The sequence below is a fragment of the Muntiacus reevesi genome, chromosome 12 (genome assembly GCF_963930625.1).
Source record: "Muntiacus reevesi chromosome 12, mMunRee1.1, whole genome shotgun sequence".
NCBI lineage: Eukaryota > Metazoa > Chordata > Mammalia > Artiodactyla > Cervidae > Muntiacus > Muntiacus reevesi.
The window spans coordinates 55,359,809-55,379,439 of record NC_089260.1 but is presented as its reverse complement, the minus strand read 5'-3'; the positions used below and the strand labels follow the sequence as shown (position 1 = coordinate 55,379,439).

The 19,631-nt window shown below is 44.6% G+C and overlaps 1 protein-coding gene across 2 annotated transcripts in view; it reads left to right on the top strand.

The window, feature by feature from the left end:
• Nucleotides 1–19,631, top strand: part of LYN (LYN proto-oncogene, Src family tyrosine kinase) — a 108,287-nt gene that overhangs the window by 50,543 nt on the left and 38,113 nt on the right. The window contains exons 2-8 of one of the 2 annotated variants that reach the window (XM_065902566.1): nucleotides 9,331–9,467; nucleotides 13,079–13,124; nucleotides 14,262–14,367; nucleotides 16,446–16,544; nucleotides 16,667–16,770; nucleotides 17,186–17,335; nucleotides 18,847–18,999. In XM_065902566.1, the coding sequence (XP_065758638.1) occupies nucleotides 9,336–9,467; nucleotides 13,079–13,124; nucleotides 14,262–14,367; nucleotides 16,446–16,544; nucleotides 16,667–16,770; nucleotides 17,186–17,335; nucleotides 18,847–18,999 (790 nt within the window). In that variant the 5' untranslated portion in view covers nucleotides 9,331–9,335. The remainder of the gene's footprint in view (nucleotides 1–9,330; nucleotides 9,468–13,078; nucleotides 13,125–14,261; nucleotides 14,368–16,445; nucleotides 16,545–16,666; nucleotides 16,771–17,185; nucleotides 17,336–18,846; nucleotides 19,000–19,631) is intronic. The other variant, XM_065902567.1, reaches the window with a different exon arrangement.

Below are 19,631 nucleotides of genomic sequence, written 5' to 3'. Positions count from 1 at the left end.
GGCTCCCTCACTCAGCTCTTCTGGAGGTGAGCTCCTTGCACGGTCAGGCAAGAGGCCTTGGGTGGTTGGGAGTGCAGCTCCAAGTGCACTTTGACAGGGACCTTTGATCACCAGGCATGGGTCCATCTCTGGTAGTGTCTTCCTGGTCTGCACTGTGCCAGTCAGAGCGAGCAAGTCCTTACCTTCCTCTCGTCTCCCACATGCTGTCTGTCTCCTGCCCTAGAGATGCTTCTGGTCACTCCAGAATGACCACTTACATTTCACAAGGTCAGGCCAAAGGGGGCCAGGGGGGCACTTCAGAACCTCTGGATGCATTATTCACTAGCTCCTGGGAAAGCGTAGTGCAAATGTACATATTCAGTCTGGGAAGTTGCAGTGAAGTGAAAAAAAAAATGTTTTTGTTGAGTATCTGTGTGGCTGCTGGGATAAAGGCACCCGTCTTCAAAGAAAGCAAATACATCAGTCATCATAAAAAGAACATGCTAAGTCATAATAAAAACAAAACAAAGCAAAAAAAAAAATTTCTTTGGTAGCACTTTGTAAAGGCAAGAAATTTATGTTCTCAGGGGTTAAATTCTAGTACCTTTGTTTTTTTGATTTTAAAATCTCGGATTCTGAACATAAATGTGTGAAATAGCTGTTAAAATGTGAGTTCAGATTTAAAGGGAAAGTAGCAATCCAATTTCCTGTTTTTATTTCTTTTCGCTCTCAGAATAGGAGAAATTGGTGATTTAAAAATCTTTCTGTAGCCGAGAGGTGAATTTATATGAACTTCAGGCTGAAGTGGCCATGATGGAATATCTTTTAAACTTGTGAAACTTATGGTGAAAAACAAAATATTACCTGAAATGTATATTATGTAAATCCAAGCTCAGGAACTTCTTTCATTGCAGAATTCCTTCCCCTCAGAGATCCATCTAGTCAAAGCTATGGTTTTTTCAGTATTCATGTATGGATGTGAGGGTTGGGTTATAAAGAAAGCTGAGCACTGAAGAATTGATGCTTTTGAACTGTGGTATTGGAGAAGACTCTTTGGAGTCCCTTGGTCTGCAAGGAGATCCAACCAGTCCACCCTAAAGGAAATCAGTCCTGAATATTCATTGGAAAGACTGATGCTGAAGCTGAAACTCCAATATTTTGGCTACCTGATGCAAATAACTGACTCTTTTCTAAGACCCTGATGCTGGGAAAGATTGAAGGCAGGAGGAGAAGGGGGCGACAGAGGATGAGATGGTTGGATGGCATCACCGACTCGATGGACATGAATTTGAGTAAGCTCCGGGAGTTGGTGATGGACAGGGAAACCTGGTGTGCTGCAGTCCATGGAGTCGCAAAGAGTCAGACATGACTGAGTGACTGAACTGAACTGAATACACACATTTATGTTCACATCATCATGTTAGTAAAGTGGACAGCAGGGCTTCCCTGGTGGCTCAGTGGTAAAGGATTTACCTGCCAATGCAGGAGACATGGATTTGATCCCTCATCCAGGAAGATCCCACATCCCTCATAGCTACTCAGCCCGTGCACCACAATATTGAGCCTGTGCTCTAGAGCCCAGCAGCCACAACTACTGAGCCCTCAAGCTGCAACTACTGAAGTCTGAGCGCCCACAACAAGAGAAGCCACCACAGTGAGAAGCCTGAGAACGGCAACTAGAGACCGGTCCCACCTCCCGGCAACTAGAGAAAAGCCCATGCAGCCACAAAGACTCAGCACAGCCAAAAATAAGTAAATATAATTTTTTTTTTAAAAAAGGAGACAACAGAGTGACCTGATGTCTAGGCTACCTTGCCTAACAGAGGGGAAGTGGGAGAAGGGAGAAAAGCTCCATTTAGAAGGTGTAAATGGGGCATGTGCCAGCCAGAAGCTGATTTGGGAAGTGTGCTGCTGTGGGTCCCTCTTTGGGCTGAAACGGGGTTTCCTTGTGCTTCTCATCATAGCTTCTCTCTCTCCCAGTAATGGAGGGAAACCTAGCCTTTGGGCTACATTTATTTATGTGTTATTTAGCAGAGATGTATATAGCTGTTACTATGTGCTGCTTTACTTCTAAGCACTTTACAAATATTACTTATTTAAGGCACGTCACCCTCATAACAAACTGATGAGCTAGATGAAGTGATCTCCATTTTTTTTCAGAAGGAAACTGAAGCACAGAGGTTAGGTTGCTGGCCAAGACCACACAGTTAATAATTGAGGGATGCAGGATTTGAGTTTAGCAATCTGACTTCACAGTTCTTTTCTCCAAAATATTTTGCAAATTGTGGTGTCTTTCTTAGGAATTTTTAAATATATATATATTTTGGCTGCACAGTGGGGCTTATGGGATCTCAGTTCCTGGGCCAGGGATGGAACCTGGGTAACCACAGTGACAGCACCAAATCCTAACCACTAGGCCACCAGGAAACTCCCTTCCTTAGACATTTTTAAGAGAAAATTTCTATATGGGCTGCTGCACCTTACAAGTGGACTTCAGAACCTAAGCAAGTTGATGGTGGAATCCTTTCAAACTATTTTCTGTGCACATTAATTATACATGGATGTGTGCGTGTGTGTGTGTGTGTGCTGATTGATTACTTAAATTGATGGATATATATGAATTTTTTTCAATTAACAATGATTGGTGGTCAAGAGCATCCAAGTTATGCAAATCTCTCTTTTTAACCCTCCTCACTCTTATAATATGCCCAGTTCAGTTCCGTTTAGTCACTCAGTTGTGTCTGACTCTTTGCGACCCCATGGACTGCAGCACGACAGACCTCCCTGTCCATCACCAACTCCCGGAGTTTACCCAAACTCGTGTCCATTGAGTCGGTGATGCCATCCAACCATCTCATCCTCTGTCATCCCCTTCTCTTCCTGCTTTCATACTGTTCATGGGGTTCTCTAGGCAAGAATACTGAAGTGGTTTGCCATTCCCTTCTGCAGTGGACCACATTTTGTCAGAACTCTCCACCATAACCCATCCATCTTGGGTGGCCCTACATGGCATGGCTTAGTTTCACAGAGTTAGGCAAGACTATGATCCATGTGATATAATATGTTAGTTTGGCCTAATTTAATGAACTGTCCCCTATCAGGATTCCCTGGTGCCTCAGATGGTAAAGAATCTGCCTGCAATGTAGGAAACCTGGGTTCAATTCCTGGGTTGGGAAGATCCCCTGGAGCAGGGAATGGCAACCCACTTCAGTATCCTTGCCTGGAGAACGAAATAGACAGAGGAGCCTGGCAGACTACAGTCCATGGGGTCGCAAAGGGTCAGACATGACTGAACAACTAACACACAACAACGCAACCCCTGTTGATGGACATCTAGATTGTCTGTGCTGTCATATAAATAACACCAGTATGAACATCCTTGTGCTCTGTGTAAGCATATTTAAAGAACAAATTCTCTACAAGTTCTCACCATAAAAACAAACAAACAACAACAACAAAAACCCCTAAAAGTGTGAAGTGATGAGTGTGTTAACTGTTTTGAGGTTATCATTTCACAATATGTAAGTATATCGAATCATCACATTGTACACCTTAAACTTATACAATGGTTTATGTCAGTTATATCTCAATAAAGCTGGAGAGAGAGACTTCCCTGCTGATTTAGGTTCCCTAAAGAACCTACCCTCCAATGTAGAGGACAGGGGTTTGAGCCCTGGTCGGGAAGCTAGGATCCCCCATGCCACAGGGCCACTAAGCCCAAGCACCACAACTAGAGAGGCCTGCATGGCACAACGAAGACCCAGCAAAACCAGTAAATCAATAAGATTGTCAAAAAAAAAAAAAAGCTGGAGAGAGAGAAAAAAGAACAACTTCTTAGAAGTGGAATTCCAGGTGGACAGCTGCTTCCTTGCTAAGCATGTGGATAACTGTGGGACATTATTTGGTCTGACCATGAGCAGCCCGATGATAAACGAGGAGTCATAATTAGCCTTTTATCCCAGAGTTTCTTCAGGTTTTTCTTTTTTAAGCAAAGATTTTAGTATTCAAAGACCCTTCAGTGAGGATGAGGCACCACTAATGGATATTTGCCCCAGTGAATGTCTGGACAGAAAAGTCGCCCAATCCTGTTTTCTGGATATGTTGGTGGAGGTCCCTTTGTGACAGAGGGTCGCCTACTGTCTGTGTCTGGTTAGATCATCTACTTGAGCTTCTATGATGAACAACATCCTAGGGGTGTATTTTCATGTCAGACCCTCAGGTATTATCATGATTAATTCAGATCTGCTGGGAAAGATTGAGAGCAGGAGGAGAAGGGGTCAACAGAGGATGAGATGGTTGGATGGCATCACTGACTCAATGGACATGAGTCTGAGCAAACTCTGGGAGATGGTGAAGGACAGGGAAGCCTGGTGTGCTGCAGTCCATGGGGTCACAAAGAATCAGACACGACTAAACAACTGAATAACAACGGAGTCCACATGTAAAATGTGCTTTCATTTACTGCTTAAAAAGAAATATCGAAGACATTGCCGACAATACTTTATGTGAAGCCCATCCTGTGAAACTTTAGAAATTTTATGCTGGGGTGTCCCCGTCCACTGTGAACCCAGGTCAGCTTCCTCTTTCCCAGGAGATCGCCCTGTGATGCTGGCTGTGGCTCTTCCTGCCGGAAAGCTCCAACTGCAAATCTGGATCCACATTTGCATTTTCTTTTCCTCACCTAGAGTTTGCTGTTTCCAGTTTGTTAAACTCACTTTTTTTTTTTTTTTTTTTGGGTTTTGTCATACATTGACACGAATCAGCCATAGAGTTACACGTATTCCCCATCCCGATCCCCCCTCCCACCTCCCTCTCCACCCGACTCCTCTGGGTCCTCCCAGTGCACCAGGCCCGAGCACTCGTCTCATGCATCCCACCTGGGCTGGTGATCTGTTTCACCATAGATAATATACATGCTGTTCTTTTGAAACATCCCACCCTCACCTTCTCCCACAGAGTTCAAAAGTCTGTTCTGTACTTCTGTGTCTCTTTTTTCTGTTTTGCATATAGGGTTATTGTTAACCATCTTTCTAAATTCCATATATATGTGTTAGTATGCTGTAATGTTCTTTATCTTTCTGGCTTACTTCACTCTGTATAATGGGCTCCAGTTTCGTCCATCTCATTAGAACTGATTCAAATGAATTCTTTTTAACGGCTGAGTAATATTCCATGGTGTATATGTACCACAGCTTCCTTATCCATTCATCTGCTGATGGGCATCTAGGCTGCTTCCATGTCCTGGCTATTATAAACAGTGCTGTGATGAACATTGGGGTGCACGTGTCTCTTTCAGATCTGGTTTCCTCGGTGTGTATGCCCAGAAGTGGTATTGCTGGGTCATATGGCATAAACTCACTTTTTGGTAGAAGCATTTCAAATCCTTTTTGAGAAAGAAGCAGGCTATAAAAAACGGTGTCTTCAGCATCATTAATAATGAGATAAAACACGTTTCAAAATAGCCTTTTTTTGGCAAAAGGGTAAGGAGAAAAAGCACATACTTCAGGCGAAAGCTATGAGTCCACCATTCACTTGTGCAATGGTTTGAGGCCAGTCAGATAATCTCTCCACGCCTCCATTTACTCCTCTGTAAAATGGGATTAATAATAATACCTGGGTCATGGGGTTTCTTCGAGGATTAGATGAGATGCTCAGAAAATTACAGATATTTAATTCAAAAATAAATACTAAGGTGTAAATCCTTATAAAGCGTGGCTCCTATCACTCGCAAACATGTAACTGGGCTCTCAGTTTTTGTTGGGGGGCCCTGGGTTTTGTGTTTTCCTGGTATCGTGGCACAGTGAAAAGAATTGAGGACCTGGTGCTGTTTGTCCTCTGATGCAACAGGATGCTATCTGAGCTCTTTTGCTGGAGTGTTTGAACTGCAGGGACCCAAACTCAAAGCTCAGTGCTAGTGGGTTAGGGTCTTCCTCTCCAGTGTGCACACGGGGCTCTCAATTATCTGTGTGATGAGAAGTGAAAGTCACTCGGTCATATCTGACTCTTTGTGACCCCATGGACTGTAGCTCGCCAGACTCCTCTGTCCTTGGAATTTTCCAGCAAGAATACTGGAGCGGGTTGCCATTCCTTTCTTCAGGGGAGCTTCCCCACCCAGGGATCGAACCCAGGTCTCCTGCACTGCAGGTGGATTCTTTATCATCTGAGCCAGCAGGGAAGCCCATGTGATGAGGGGGAGGGAAATCATGAAATATGCATAAATAAATAATAATCTGCAGATTAGACGACCCCCTCACACATCCTCCTGCTTTTAATTTTCATTCTCTGTCTTCCTTTCCATGGCCACTGCCCTCAGACGATCACCATCACCCCTTCAGAGGACCAGACCACCAATTCCCCTATCTGTGCCATATCACTAACACCCACAGACTGACTTTCTAATCTCATCTGCCTTCACACACAAATGTCTGCACACACGCACAGACACTACAGGGGTAGCTAATATCTTGCAAGCAATTTTTTTTGCATAAAGTCTTTTATGCTGCCCTCCTATGTTCTCCCTTATCTGATTTTTTATTTTGAAAATTTCAAATCTACAGAAAAATACATCCTCACCTCAAGTCCCTAGTTTTTCTTAAACTATTTTGCCACATTTGTCCCCTCCTCTTGCTCCCTTGTCCCCCCTTTCTCTTTTTTGTTTTGGTGGAAATGTTGACAGTTTACAGATACCCTGAGCCCACATCCCTAACTGCCTCACGAGCATCTCCTCAGATGTGGACCTTCTGCATGACCAGAGTACCATCATCACACCAATGAACTGCATGATTCCCCAGGATCAAATCCACATGTATTCAGATATCTCCAATGATCCACCCACATGTCCTCCCCCACTTACCTACTCATTCAAAGCTCATTCAGGGAATACTTCTGAAGTTCGCACCTTTTGACACATCATGGACCTGTCTGATTATTTTGATGCTTTAACCTATTTTTCCTATCAACTAGTAGTTAGTTCTACAGGTCTCTATGCCTCTATCTCCAATACAACAACAATGTCTGGGGCAGGGATGTCCCCTTTGCCTTTCCTTGCCTGTCTGGAGCGGGAGGGCCTGGGATGAGCACATTGGAAGCCCAGGGTACTGCAGCCTGAGCGCTTGGTCCATCCCTTCTTTCCACGAGCCCTCCTGGAGCACCTGCTCAGAGTGGTATTTCAGAGAAGAAACAGGCTGGGCTCCAGCCTGTCTGCTTCAGAAGACCTGCTGAGGAGGTAACGTTTGGGTCCAGATCTGGAAAAAAGACAGAACTGGAGTGTGTTGGAACCAGGGAGAGTCTGGGGAGAAAAGTGGGCTCCCGGGAAACATCTTGGGGAGAGGTGTACATGACCAGGGATGCGAGTGTCCTAGGGGCCCGCTGGGCTGCTCCCCTCGCAGTTCAGGGAACCACTGGGGTCCACTAAGGTTGGCCTTTTCCAATACCGACTTCCCTCCTTCATGCAGCCCCATTCTAATGTGAATAAGGTAAAAACACATTTTTTTTTGGAGGGTAGGAGTAGGGGTGGAGGTGGGATGGGTCAAAAAAGAACTCCCCTGTTTATTTACAGACCAACTAGAAAACCCATCCCATTTCAGAAACTTCAGCACACGAAAGAAAAAAAAAACACACCGTGCTGTTTTGAGTCAAAGAAGTACTTGCTTCCCCTTTATTTTGGGAACTACAGCTCACTAGTTTCAGAAAGAGGCGTGACCGTCCTCAGAGGCTTCCTACGTCAGCCAATGAGATGATAAACAAGGCGGTGGTCGCCGAGGCCTTTGGGACCAAAGGTGGGCCAAGCCGGGGCAGTAGGGATGCGCTCCTGAGGCTTTTTTTAACCCGTTCCTCCTCCAGGAGGTGTTCCGAACTCCCATGGCCTGCCTTCCCCACGTGAAACCGTCCTTGTTCTGTGATGCTCTGGGCAGGGGTCCCCTTTGACCTGAGAGAGACAGTCACGGCAGAGCACCCGCCCTGCTGTGCCCCGGGAGAACTTCCTGGACTGTGTCCAGGGAATCTGCTCTGTGAACCTAGGCGATTCTCATGTGCCTTTGGGTTTGGGAACACTGCCCTCCAGTACCTTGTAGAGGAGTGCATAACCGATTTTGTTCTGTTTTTAATGTATAAGTTTGACCGTGAGGCTGTGCCGTGAGGAATAGTCATATCCGATTTCAGTTTTAAAGTCACCTTTAGATCTAAAGTTCCCAGTTTGCTTTGGGTGGCGCTGTATACATCCTAGTATAACTGAATAGACAGATAAGAGTTTAGCCTTTAGAAGGGTGGTTGAAAAGGCAACCCACTTCAGTACTCTTGCCTGGAAAATTCCATGGGCGGAGGAGCCTGGTAGGCTACAGTCCATGTGGTTGCAAAGAGTCGAATACGACTGAGCGACTTCGCTCGCTTTTCCATCTGTCTCACTGGTTGTGCCCAAGCCCCCTTCTGTCGGGGATCTTTCCTGAGGCCTTAAGGTGGCTGGTGGCACCCTCTGTGCCTCTGGCTCTGACATCTCTCCTGTTTTCCACACTTAACACTTCTCACTGGGAAGTCTACAGGTGTGATCGTGTGGATGTTCCTGCAAGCATCTTTTCTCCATACCTGTGTCTTCTCTTTGATTTCCAGTCTCTGTGAAGGCCACCGCCATTGCCCCAGGCCCCAAGCCACATAAGGTTGGAGCCACCCTTTTTACTTCCTGGCTCTTCATCATGTTTGCCTTTGAAGCCCCAGGTCCTCTCACTTCACCTTGCATAGTGGCATTCATCTTCAGCCAAGCCTCCGCCTCCAGCCCAACTCCTGGATTTCCCTACTTGTTCCCTGAAGGGTTCGACTTGAACTAGTTCCCCGAAGGGGCCGTGTTCCTGGGGCCAGTTCTTTGCATGTGAAGTTCTGTCTTCCTGGAATCCCTTTACTGACTCTGCCACCTAGCTGACATCACTCCCATTCTGACTCAAAGCATTTCCATCAGGACGCTTCCCTCGCCCACATCCTTTTCCTCTTCCCTGAGGTCAATGTCCTTTCCTATGTCCTGTGCATCCTCTGTCATTGACTTGCCACATTGCATTGTTATTTTAATTCACACATCTTCACCACTAGAATAGGAGCGTCTTTAGGGCGGGAATTGATGCTGACATAAAACTGATGCTCAATAAATTGTTGTTGAATGAATGAGTGAACAGATTATGAACGCACACCTGGCTTGTGAACAGTCTTCACCTTTTTGAATTGGTTAAATCATCAGCGATGAAGAATAGAAGTGTATTTGTTGTTATTGAGTCGCTATCACGTTCTCTTGATTAATGGAGAGACTTTGGTGGCTGGAAGCCAGTTCTGGAATGGTAAAACGATGCCATTGCTTTTGTATTCCAACAGGAACTATGGGATGTATAAAGTCAAAAAGGAAAGACAATCTGAATGACGATGGAGTAGATTTGAAGACGCAACCAGTACGTAATACTGACCGAACTATTTATGTGAGAGATCCAACGTCCAATAAACACCAAAGGCCAGTAAGTAGATAGTCTCAGGGGAGCGTTCCCACAGCAGGATCAAAGCATGGCTGCATAATTTAAACTCCAAATCTGTACCATGTGCATGCCAAAAAACCTCAAAAAATCATGTTAATTACTTGGACCTCAAATAATTTTTGATATACTTTGTAACTTAATCCTTTAAAGAGTTTACAAATATATTCGAGACAACCAGGCCACTTAATGTACAATAAAGGGGCCTTTGGTCACCTTCTTATGTGTGGCGATTATCACCTTGCCTGTCACTGGTACAAATTACCCTCTCTTTTTATGTAAGGACATGTATATGAGCTTGTGTGACTTAAGATGGGCAATAAGATTAGTGGTCTGGAAGCAGATGGAAATGCTGAATTCAAGTCGGAAACCAAAATAGGTGCTAATATGCCCTTTGGTAGATGTTGTTGTTGTTTAGTCGCCCAGTCATGTCCAGCTCTTTGAAACTCCGTGGACCATAGCCCACCAGTCTCCTCTCTCCATGAGATTTCCCAGGCAAAAATACCGGAATGGGTTGCCGTTTCCTTCTTCAGGGGATCTTACTGACCCAGGGATCAAACCTGTGTCTCCCACGTTGGCAGGTATATTTTTTACTGCTAAGCCACCAGGGCAGCCATCATACTTTATCCCATCATGTTGTTCTTCAATTAATTCAAACCAGTACAAACACTGAAGTTGTCATGACTTATTATAGAGAATTAAAAGATTTTTTTAAAAAGCAACTAATTCTGCCTTCTAACCTAGGACAGATATCTGTACCAGCATTTTTACATGATGGATGTGCTCTCTGATGCGTTTGAGAAATGCTTGGCAAAGAACTAATATCACTTTCATGGAAGAAAGGAACAGAGTTTTGGATAATTACAACCTTAAATGTACTTTAGTTCGGATCTTAGTTCCTTTCTGTTTGCTCACTGCATATATGTGCATCCCCCATTGCCTGGTTTTTATGGAAACCAGTGTTTCAGTGTTTAAGCTGAAAGCAGCTTATTTCACATTAGTCCAAATGCCTTCATTAAGAGTTTTCATTGTTTCTCTAATCTGACATGTTTTTAAATGCCTTGGCATTCTAGAAGTATATTATTGTTGTCACGCCCTCTACCAGCCCTCTCCCCCACGTTCCCCATTATCCTGCAGGTATGGTGTGTGTCAAGGTCACATGTCATTGTTGAGATTGGTAAGTCGGTGTTGGTATTCTTGCAAAAAAGTAGAGATGAAGAATGAATACATTATGTTGTTAATTCCCTGCATGATATTTCTAGACAGATAAGTTAATGTTATAATTTTAGGAACTTCCCTGGCAGTCCAGTTTTTAAGACTCTATGCTTCCAATGCAGGGGGCAAGGGTTTGATCCCTGGCTGGGGAACTAAGACCCTATAGGCTGTGGTGCACAACCAAAAAAGAAATTTAAGAAAAACATTGTGGACTTACCTGGTGGTCACTGGTAAAGAGTCCTCCTGCCAATGCAGGGGACGTGAATTTGATCCCCTGTCCAGAAGAACCCCCATGCCACAGGGCAGTTAAGCCTGTGTGCCTTAGAACCCGTGCTCACGAGAAGCCACTGCAATGAGAAGCCTGTACACCGCAACTAGAGAATAGCCCCGTAACTAGAGAAAGCCCGTGCACAGCAATGAAGACCCAGCACGGCCAAAAATAAATAAAAATTTTAAAACAACATTGTAATTTTACATATAGAAACTCAAAATGTACAAAATTATTAATAACTTTTATAATTTGGTTATAAATACTTATTCAAAAACACATCACATAAATAGGTATAGATGTGGAGCTATGCTATGGAAATATGACTAATAGAAAATGAAATGATATAAGGACTTGGAATCACAGATAATTTTCTCATTACAGACTTCAAAGGCATCATAAAAAGGACCTGACTTTTTCTAGTGTCATGTGCTGTAGATTTTACACGGTTTAAAATCCCCCATTTTTTTTTAACATAATGAAAGAAGATGTCCTTCATTCAGAAAAGCAAAGGGGACCAGTGTAAACTTGCACACCATTTTTCCTCTGGGTAAGAGTAAAGGGGGTTGGAAGTTAAGGTAGAAAGCAGAAGTAGAAAGCATGTTTGAAATCTCTCGGTTCCCTCATGCACCCCTGGAGCACAGTGCATTCTGCCTTCTGTGGTCACAGGTGCCCTGGTGTGTGAACTGGGCAGTTGGGCCTTAGTCCATGGATAACGTTCAGTTCCAGCCAGATGTGCCCAAAACACACCCCTGTATTGATTACAGGCTGTATTGTATGACAGCAAGGCTGAACTGACACGAATTCAACAACACTCTAAGCAAAAGACATTTTAGAGAAGAGTGGTGACAGATGAGTTCTATACACGTGTTTTGACCTTCTGAAGAGTGTGTTCAATCATTTGTCAATTAAGGACTCTTTGATATTTGAAAATCAGCTTGCTGCTTTCAGAATGATTTAATCATTTTCTTGTCTTCTAATTGTTTCCTCTAACTCCTTTAAAATTAATCATATATTCTAATTATGCAAATCTGAATGAGTTTAAAAATCAGTATAGAACTCCTTGAAATAAGTATTGAAAGATCATCCGGAGCCAAGAGTTTCTGAGCCAGAAAAACGTAATCCCCTGCTTCCCACCCCCTGCCCTGGAGATTTGATGGGCTGACTTCCATCAGAAATTTAAATTTCAGTACAGGCTGTTTTGGTCCATATTCCATTCAATCACATTAATCAAAGAGAAACACGATTAAGCCCAGGAAGTCTCACACATCCTCCCCATGTCAACGAAGGAAAAAGGAATTTGATTTCCAAGGTGATTGAGGTGGCCTTTTGTACACCAGGCCCTTCCTGATCATTCAGCTCCAAGCTAAAATAACAGGGATGCCATCTGTCCCCACAGCGGAATCGGGGTCAGCCACAGGAAGCCTGTATCTGTTAGGACTTGTTCTCAGCTGCCAGTGACCAAGCCCTTACAGCAGCTTTTAAAACAAGTCTGGGAAAAGTGAAGATCAGCAATCCTGGCCTGGGTGGCACTTCCACAAGGTCACTAAGGACCCGAGTGACCCCCAGGACCCCTCTCCATTTTTTTTCTCTGCTGTTTCTGGTCACTGGTATCCATGGCTGCTGAAAGCCCAGCTCATCACTTGCTTCTGGGCAGAAAGAAGAAGGCCAGGGAATAAGAAAACCGATCCCAAAGCCCCATCACCTGCCTGCAGCTCAACCCCTTGCCATCTGCATAGAAGGCTGGAGAATTGGGAAGCATCACCATGTTGCAGGGCAAACTGCCATCCCCAAGGATATTCGGGCTCTGGTACCAAAGCAGGGAGAGGGTGCCGATTGGATCAGCAGCAGCTCAGAGTGCTGGACATGTCCTGTCGCCCCCAGGCCAGTGGTTGCTGAAGAAGGAAAAGCCTTTCCATGGTCAGGGTTGGGGCAGGGATCGGAACACAGCTCCGCAGGACTGTTCCCCTGCACTCCTCTTCTTTCTGGCTTAATAAATTAACAAATCTTAACCCTATTTGCTTCTGTTCGAAAATGACATAACATACAGTGTGAATGTAAGCATAAAACGCTAAACACAGAAAATATTTTTCTAACGAATATTCTGTCTTAGGTTGCAGACTCTCAGCTTTTACCAGGACAGAGGTTTCAAACTAAAGGTATGTTTTCATAACGCCATGGTAGTTTCTTTTTTTTACTGTTTGAGTCTCTGTAAAGTAGTTGTCCTGGATGTTTTTGTTGATTTTGAGGGGGCGGGCGGTCGGGTGAGGTAGAAAAGGATAGTTTTATTGTTTTGCCAGGCAAAGGGAGACACACTAGGCTTCTGCCTTGAAAAACTATATGTTTCCGAATTTTTTTTTAATTGTGGAAAAATAGACATAACATACAGTTTATCATTTTAGCCATGGAAGTGTTCAGGTCGGTAGCATTAACTACCTTCTCATTTTTGTGCAGTCATCACTTCCATCCATTCATCTCTCCATTTGGGATGGTGAACTTTCCATCATTTCAAACAGAAACTCTGTGGCCATGAAGCACACACTCCCACCCCCCCATCCTCCCGGCCCCTGGTCCCCACCATTCTCCTTTCTGTCTCTATGAGTTTAACGGCTCTGGGGATCTCGCCTAAGTGGAATCAAATAGTATTTGTCCTTTTGCGGCTGACTTATGTCACTTAGCATAATGTCTTTAAGGTTCGTCTTGTTGTAGCAGGTGTCAGAATTTTGCTTCCTTTATTCTGTGGTATGTATACACAGTGTCCTCAGATAGTTTTCTCCTTTTAGCTTTTGTAAACAATGCTGCTATGAGCACAGGTGTATCGTATTTTAAACCTAGAGCTGGAAGTCATTGAGGTCATAGGTCTCTATGATTTGAGATGACAGACTGTACCACTGTGTACAGTGTGTGGCCAACCACAGACCACATGGCCTCCAAGCCCTCTGGGGGGAAAACCGGTCTTCTCTCCCGCTGCCTGTTTCCTCAGTACATCCCTGCCCTCTGTGCCCCTTGACAAGCTGTTACAACATTTCTGCTGTGGATTCTTTTTTTTAAAAACTTTTTATTTTATTTTGGGGTATAGCCGATTAGCAATGTTGTGAACAGGGAAGGTGAACAGTGAAGGGACTCAGCCATATGTATACATGTATCCATCCTCCCCCAAACTCTCCTCCCCTCCAGGCTGCCACATGACATTGAGCAGAGTTCCCTGGGCCATACAGTCAGTCCTTGCTGATTATCCATTTTAAACATTCTGCTGTGGATTCTTAAAGGTCTTCTCTCGCCTTGGTCATTTTCAGATCCAGAGGAGCAAGGGGACATCGTGATCGCATTGTATCCGTACGATGGCATCCACCCAGATGACTTGTCCTTCAAGAAAGGGGAGAAGATGAAAGTCCTGGAGCAGTAAGTGCAGCCGGGGTCTCTCTTCTATAGCACCAAGTCCCGAAGTCTGTCCCCCTCCCTGGGCTTGGCCCAGCGGCACAGCACGGCAGACACCCCTCTGGGGGTGGGCACGGAACCCCAGCCTTGTTGCTGCCAGAAGGAGCAGGGCCAGAGGGATTTTCCTCTTAGGCATTTCTGTGAGCAGTTCCCAAGGGTTTTTCCTCTGAAACCAAACACCATTGTCTTTCCTTATCCATTTGTGCTACCTTAAGAGGCTTAGATCTATGTGGAGTTTGCATTTCTTTTTAAAAAATATTTTAAAAAATTAATTTTGGCCGTGCTGGGTCTTTGTTGCTGCTCTCGGGCTTTCTCTAGCTGCAGTGGCTTCTCTTGTAGCATGAGCTCCGGAGTGTAACGGGCTTCAGTAGTTGCAGTACACCGGCTCTCTAGTTGTGGCCTGTGGGCTTCATTGCCTCGGGGCATGTGGGATCTTAGTTCCTGCACCATGTCCCCTGCATTGGCGGGTGGATTCCTGACCGCTGAACCACCAGGGAAGTCCCTGCATGTTCTTTTAATGACATTTTTACTTTCTTATTTTCCTCAAATTCACACTGAGTGTGTGGGTCCGACTGGGTGTGTATCATCAGGGCAGGGCGCCGAGGCAGCGGTCATCTCGGGGAAAGCCCCTACTCAGCGCTTAGCGCTTCTGTGAAGATGCTTGGACATCGTTTTCTTGACCCCTCCAGGCTGACTCACGGGGCTCAGGACCATGCTGAGAATAAGGGACTTCAGTAATTCTACTGCTCTTCATATAGGGTCACCTTGGCCGGCCAACAGGAGACCCTTGGTTGGCTGGAGGAGGGAGACCCTTCGTATAAGGTGTTGAGTGGCTGAGAGGGTTGTCCATTACTGGCTGAGTGTGACCTTGAGCCTCATCCTGGCCTTGCCACTTGATCGCTATGTGACCAAGACAAGTCCCTTCAACTCTGTATCTTAGTGTCTCACTTGTGAACCAGAAACGGCTTGTGTGTGTGTGTGTGTGTGTTTTACAAATATGGCACAGGCACAGCTTAGCGCCAGTTGTAATTGTCCTTCATGTCTTGCTGGATGAGGGTCTTGTCTCGGTGTGGGAACCTGACGGGAGCACAGCTGAGGCTCATCCGTTGGTGACCCATCCGTTCCTCCCTCCCCAGCCCCTTCCCTGGCTCCATGCCCCTCGCAGGATATGCGAGGTGGTGATGAGGCTCATCTGCTTGGGACTGTTTTATGGTTTTCTATTTTTTTTTCCATGGCATCAGCCTGTCGACACTAGCCATTTCAACAAAGGCGTTTATAACTTAAGAACTATGACCTTTTATTCCCTTGACTCCCATTTCTCTAAGTGTGAAAAGTGAAAGTGTTAGTCATTCAGTTGTATCCTACTCTTTGTGACCCCATGGACTCCTCTCTCCTTGGAATTCTCCAGGCAAGAATACTGGGGTGATTTGCCATGCCCTCCTCCAGGGGATCGTCCCAGCCCAGATATCAAACCCAGGTCCCCTCCATTATAGGCAGATTCTTTACCCTCTGAGCCACCAGGGAAGCCCATTTTGTAGATATCCCCGGGGAAGTTAAGAACTCTGCTTCTGCAAGTTGGAAACCATTTTCACCAACTCTTATGCAGCAGCTCTGAGCACAGAGACCCACACTTCAGTCATGAGGCTGTTTTCCTTTGCTTCTATCACTAAACATATTTATATTTCATCAGGATGCATCAACTTTTCCCCTGCATTCTGGGGTCCCAGGGTCTTCCCCACTGTCCCACAGCCCACAAGACAAACACCTTAAGACAATTGCTCTTGTAGTTCTTGAGTCATTGAATACAAACCCTTTTTTTTCTTTTTTTAATATATATTTATTTGGCCACGTCGAGTCTTAGCTATGGCACGTGGGCTCTTTCTTGGAGGCGCAAGCACTTGCTTGGCTGCCCCATGGCGTGCGGGATCTTAGTTCCCTGACGGGAGATTGAATTCACATCCCTTGCATTACAAGGTGGTTCTTAACCACTGCACCATCAGGGAAGTCCAACAAACCCTTTCTGATGCGGGTTTCTATTCCAGGCATGGAGAGTGGTGGAAAGCCAAGTCCATCTCGACAAAGAAAGAAGGCTTCATTCCCAGCAACTATGTGGCCAAAGTCAACACCTTGGAAACTGAAGAGTGAGTCCTCACCTGGAGTGGTCTGGAATGGTTCTTTGTGACATGCTGGATTTCTTGCTTTTTCTTCATCTTTTTTCTCCCTGGGATTACAATACCCATGGGATGTTAATATGTCTTCACAGGTGGTTTTTCAAGGATATAACCAGGAAAGATGCAGAAAGGCAGCTTCTGGCCCCAGGGAACAGCGCTGGAGCTTTCCTTATCAGAGAAAGCGAGACATTAAAAGGTAAGAAGTGGGAAAAAAAAAAAAAAAGGTAAGAAGTGACATAAGGCCTCTTAGCAAAGGCTGTTTAGGAAATCGTTCTTAGAAACGGTTCTAGAATTCTGTTAAAAAAGAATTATGGGCAGACCTCATTTTATTGAAGTATAGTTGATTTACAATGTTGTGTTAATTTCTGCTGTACAACCAAGTGATTCTGTTATACATAGACATAGTGTTTTTCACACTCTTTTCTGTTCTGGTTTATCACAGGTTATTGAATATACTTCCTTGTTCTATATAGTAGGACCATGTTGTTTATCCATCCTATGTGTCATAGTTTGCATCTGCTAATCCCAAACTCCCAACACTTCCCTCCCCATAATGCCAATCTTTTTACAAAATATAAGTGTAATCTTTGCTTGTACTTCTTCCTCTGCAGGAAGTTACTCTCTTTCTGTCAGAGACTATGACCCCGTGCACGGTGATGTGATTAAGCACTACAAAATCAGAAGTCTGGACAATGGGGGTTATTACATCTCCCCACGAATCACTTTTCCTTGTATCAGCGACATGATTAAGCATTATCAAAGTAAGTGAAAGCACAACGTTAGACAAGAAAAGAAAGATACATGTTATGATGAACATATGATGTCAAACTTATATAAAAAATTTTTGTATCCTGCAACTTTACAGAATTCATTGATGAACTCTAGTAGTTTCCCTGGTAGCCTCTTTAGAAAGAAGAATCATATTTCTTTTGGATAAAGTTACAGGATCATATTCTGTAACTGGTCCTAAAGTAACCTATAACTATACATTCGACAGTGACACTAGTGGTAAAGAATCCGCCTGCCAATGCAGGAGACACAAGAGACACCCATTCAGTCCCTGGGTTGGGAAGATCCCCTGGAGGAGGAAATGTCAACCCACCCCAGTATTCTTGCCTCGAAAAATTCATGGCCTGAGGAGCTTGGCGGGCTACAGTCCATGGGGCCACAAAGAATCAGACACCACTGAGTGGCTGAGCACACGCAAACATTCAAGGTCAGATTTGATCTTTGAGAATAATTATCCTAGTCCTTCCCACCCAGCTTGTGCTGTTTAACAGTTAATGTTCAAAAATTACAAGGATAGAAATGAGTATTATTTTCATATAGTGCATGACTTTACAACATATCTTTTGATGTCCAGACTAGGAATGCAGATCTGTAGATCTGCGTCCTAGTGTAGACATATGTATGTGTGTGTGTAATACATGCCCTTGGTAAAATAAAACAGAAATTACAACAGTAGCACCAAAACAATTAGAAGTGGCGTCAGTGGTCCTTTGTCCCCAGGCTGCTCTACAGCCTTGCTAGGCTGACCCCGTGAATAGCCTTTAGGTTCATTCCCTTTGTGTTTGAGGTCCGTTGTAGTGGGAATCTGTTGTTACTGCTTATTTCTTCACGCTTCCTTAAGGGAATACACATAACATTTGCTTCTGTCCCCCCGTATGGAGAGAGCGAGTACTCTAGAGTAGTAAGTCCTTCTTCTCTCTCTGTTACCCCCATCAAGTTATTCATCTGGCACATGTGTTGAGTACTTAGGGAGCCCTGGCCCTGTTCTGAGGCTGGGCGGGGGAGGGGGGTCCCCTGGTGACCCAACCAAGTTCCCACCATTGTGCCCTGAAGAGTTTACATGGGCTCAGTAATTAAAATTATAGTCTATTAAGTGTGACATCCTGTCAGCCTGTGTTTGTCTGTTTATTTTATTGTTTTTTTTTTTAAAGTGCACATAAGCAATGAGGCTGCTACTTTTTTTTTTTCCCCAGTGGGTTTTGTCATACATTGATATGAGTCAGCCATAGTATTTTATTGTTTTTATTTTTATAGATTAACATTACTGATACATCTGTTATGATATGAAATCAAGTGCATCTTAAATTGTCTTTCATTTAAGAATTCCAAGTCATGGTTACACAGAAGATACCCCCATAAACATTTTAAGTTTGTAGACCTTGGCTAGTTAAAAATGATAAAACTCATAGTCCAGATTTCTCTGTAGATATTGGTAAAATACGGAGGATGACTTTTTCCACATCTACTTTCTCTTTGAAATTAGAGCAGCCAGATGGCTTGTGCCGGAGATTGGAGAAGGCATGCATTAGCCCCAAACCACAGAAGCCATGGGACAAGGATGCCTGGGAGATCCCCCGAGAGTCCATCAAGCTGGTGAAGAGGCTGGGCGCCGGGCAGTTCGGGGAAGTCTGGATGGGTGAGTGTGTGGCTCGGGAGCCTGAGTCCCTTCTGGAGAAATAAGAGCTCTAGCTGATTTCTATCAGTTTTCTCAGAAGCACTGATGCTTTCATTTCCCTCTGTCCCCCTGGTGCCAAGAACAAGCCTACACAGTCCTTGTGATTAGACTCTTTGTCTTCCTTGAGACTTAGGCGTTCTCTTGTTGGATGAATGTTTACAAGGAAGGGGCAGTGGGCGCTTATCCTGGTAAATAATCCTGGCTTGTCCTGGTTTATCTGTCTCCTCTTCCCTGACTCTCATCACCGGATTCTTTGGACATGTGGTTAAGTGCAGGCATTGCAGGGAGAGGTACAGTCGGGCTGGGTGCCTGTGCCCAGTCGCTCAGTCGAGTCTGATTCTTCGCAACCCTACGGACCCTAGGCCACCAGGCTCCTCTGTCCATGGGATTCTCCAGGCAAGGACACTGGAATGCCATGCCCTCCTCCAGAGGATCTTCCCAACCCAGGGATTGAACCTGCATCTCTTGAATCTTCTCTATTGGCAGACAGGTTCTTTACCACTAGCACCACCTGGGAAGTCCATAATTAATTCTCACTGCACTGTAAATCTCTGGGAACATGATAATGGAATCAGGGTAAATCATAATTACAC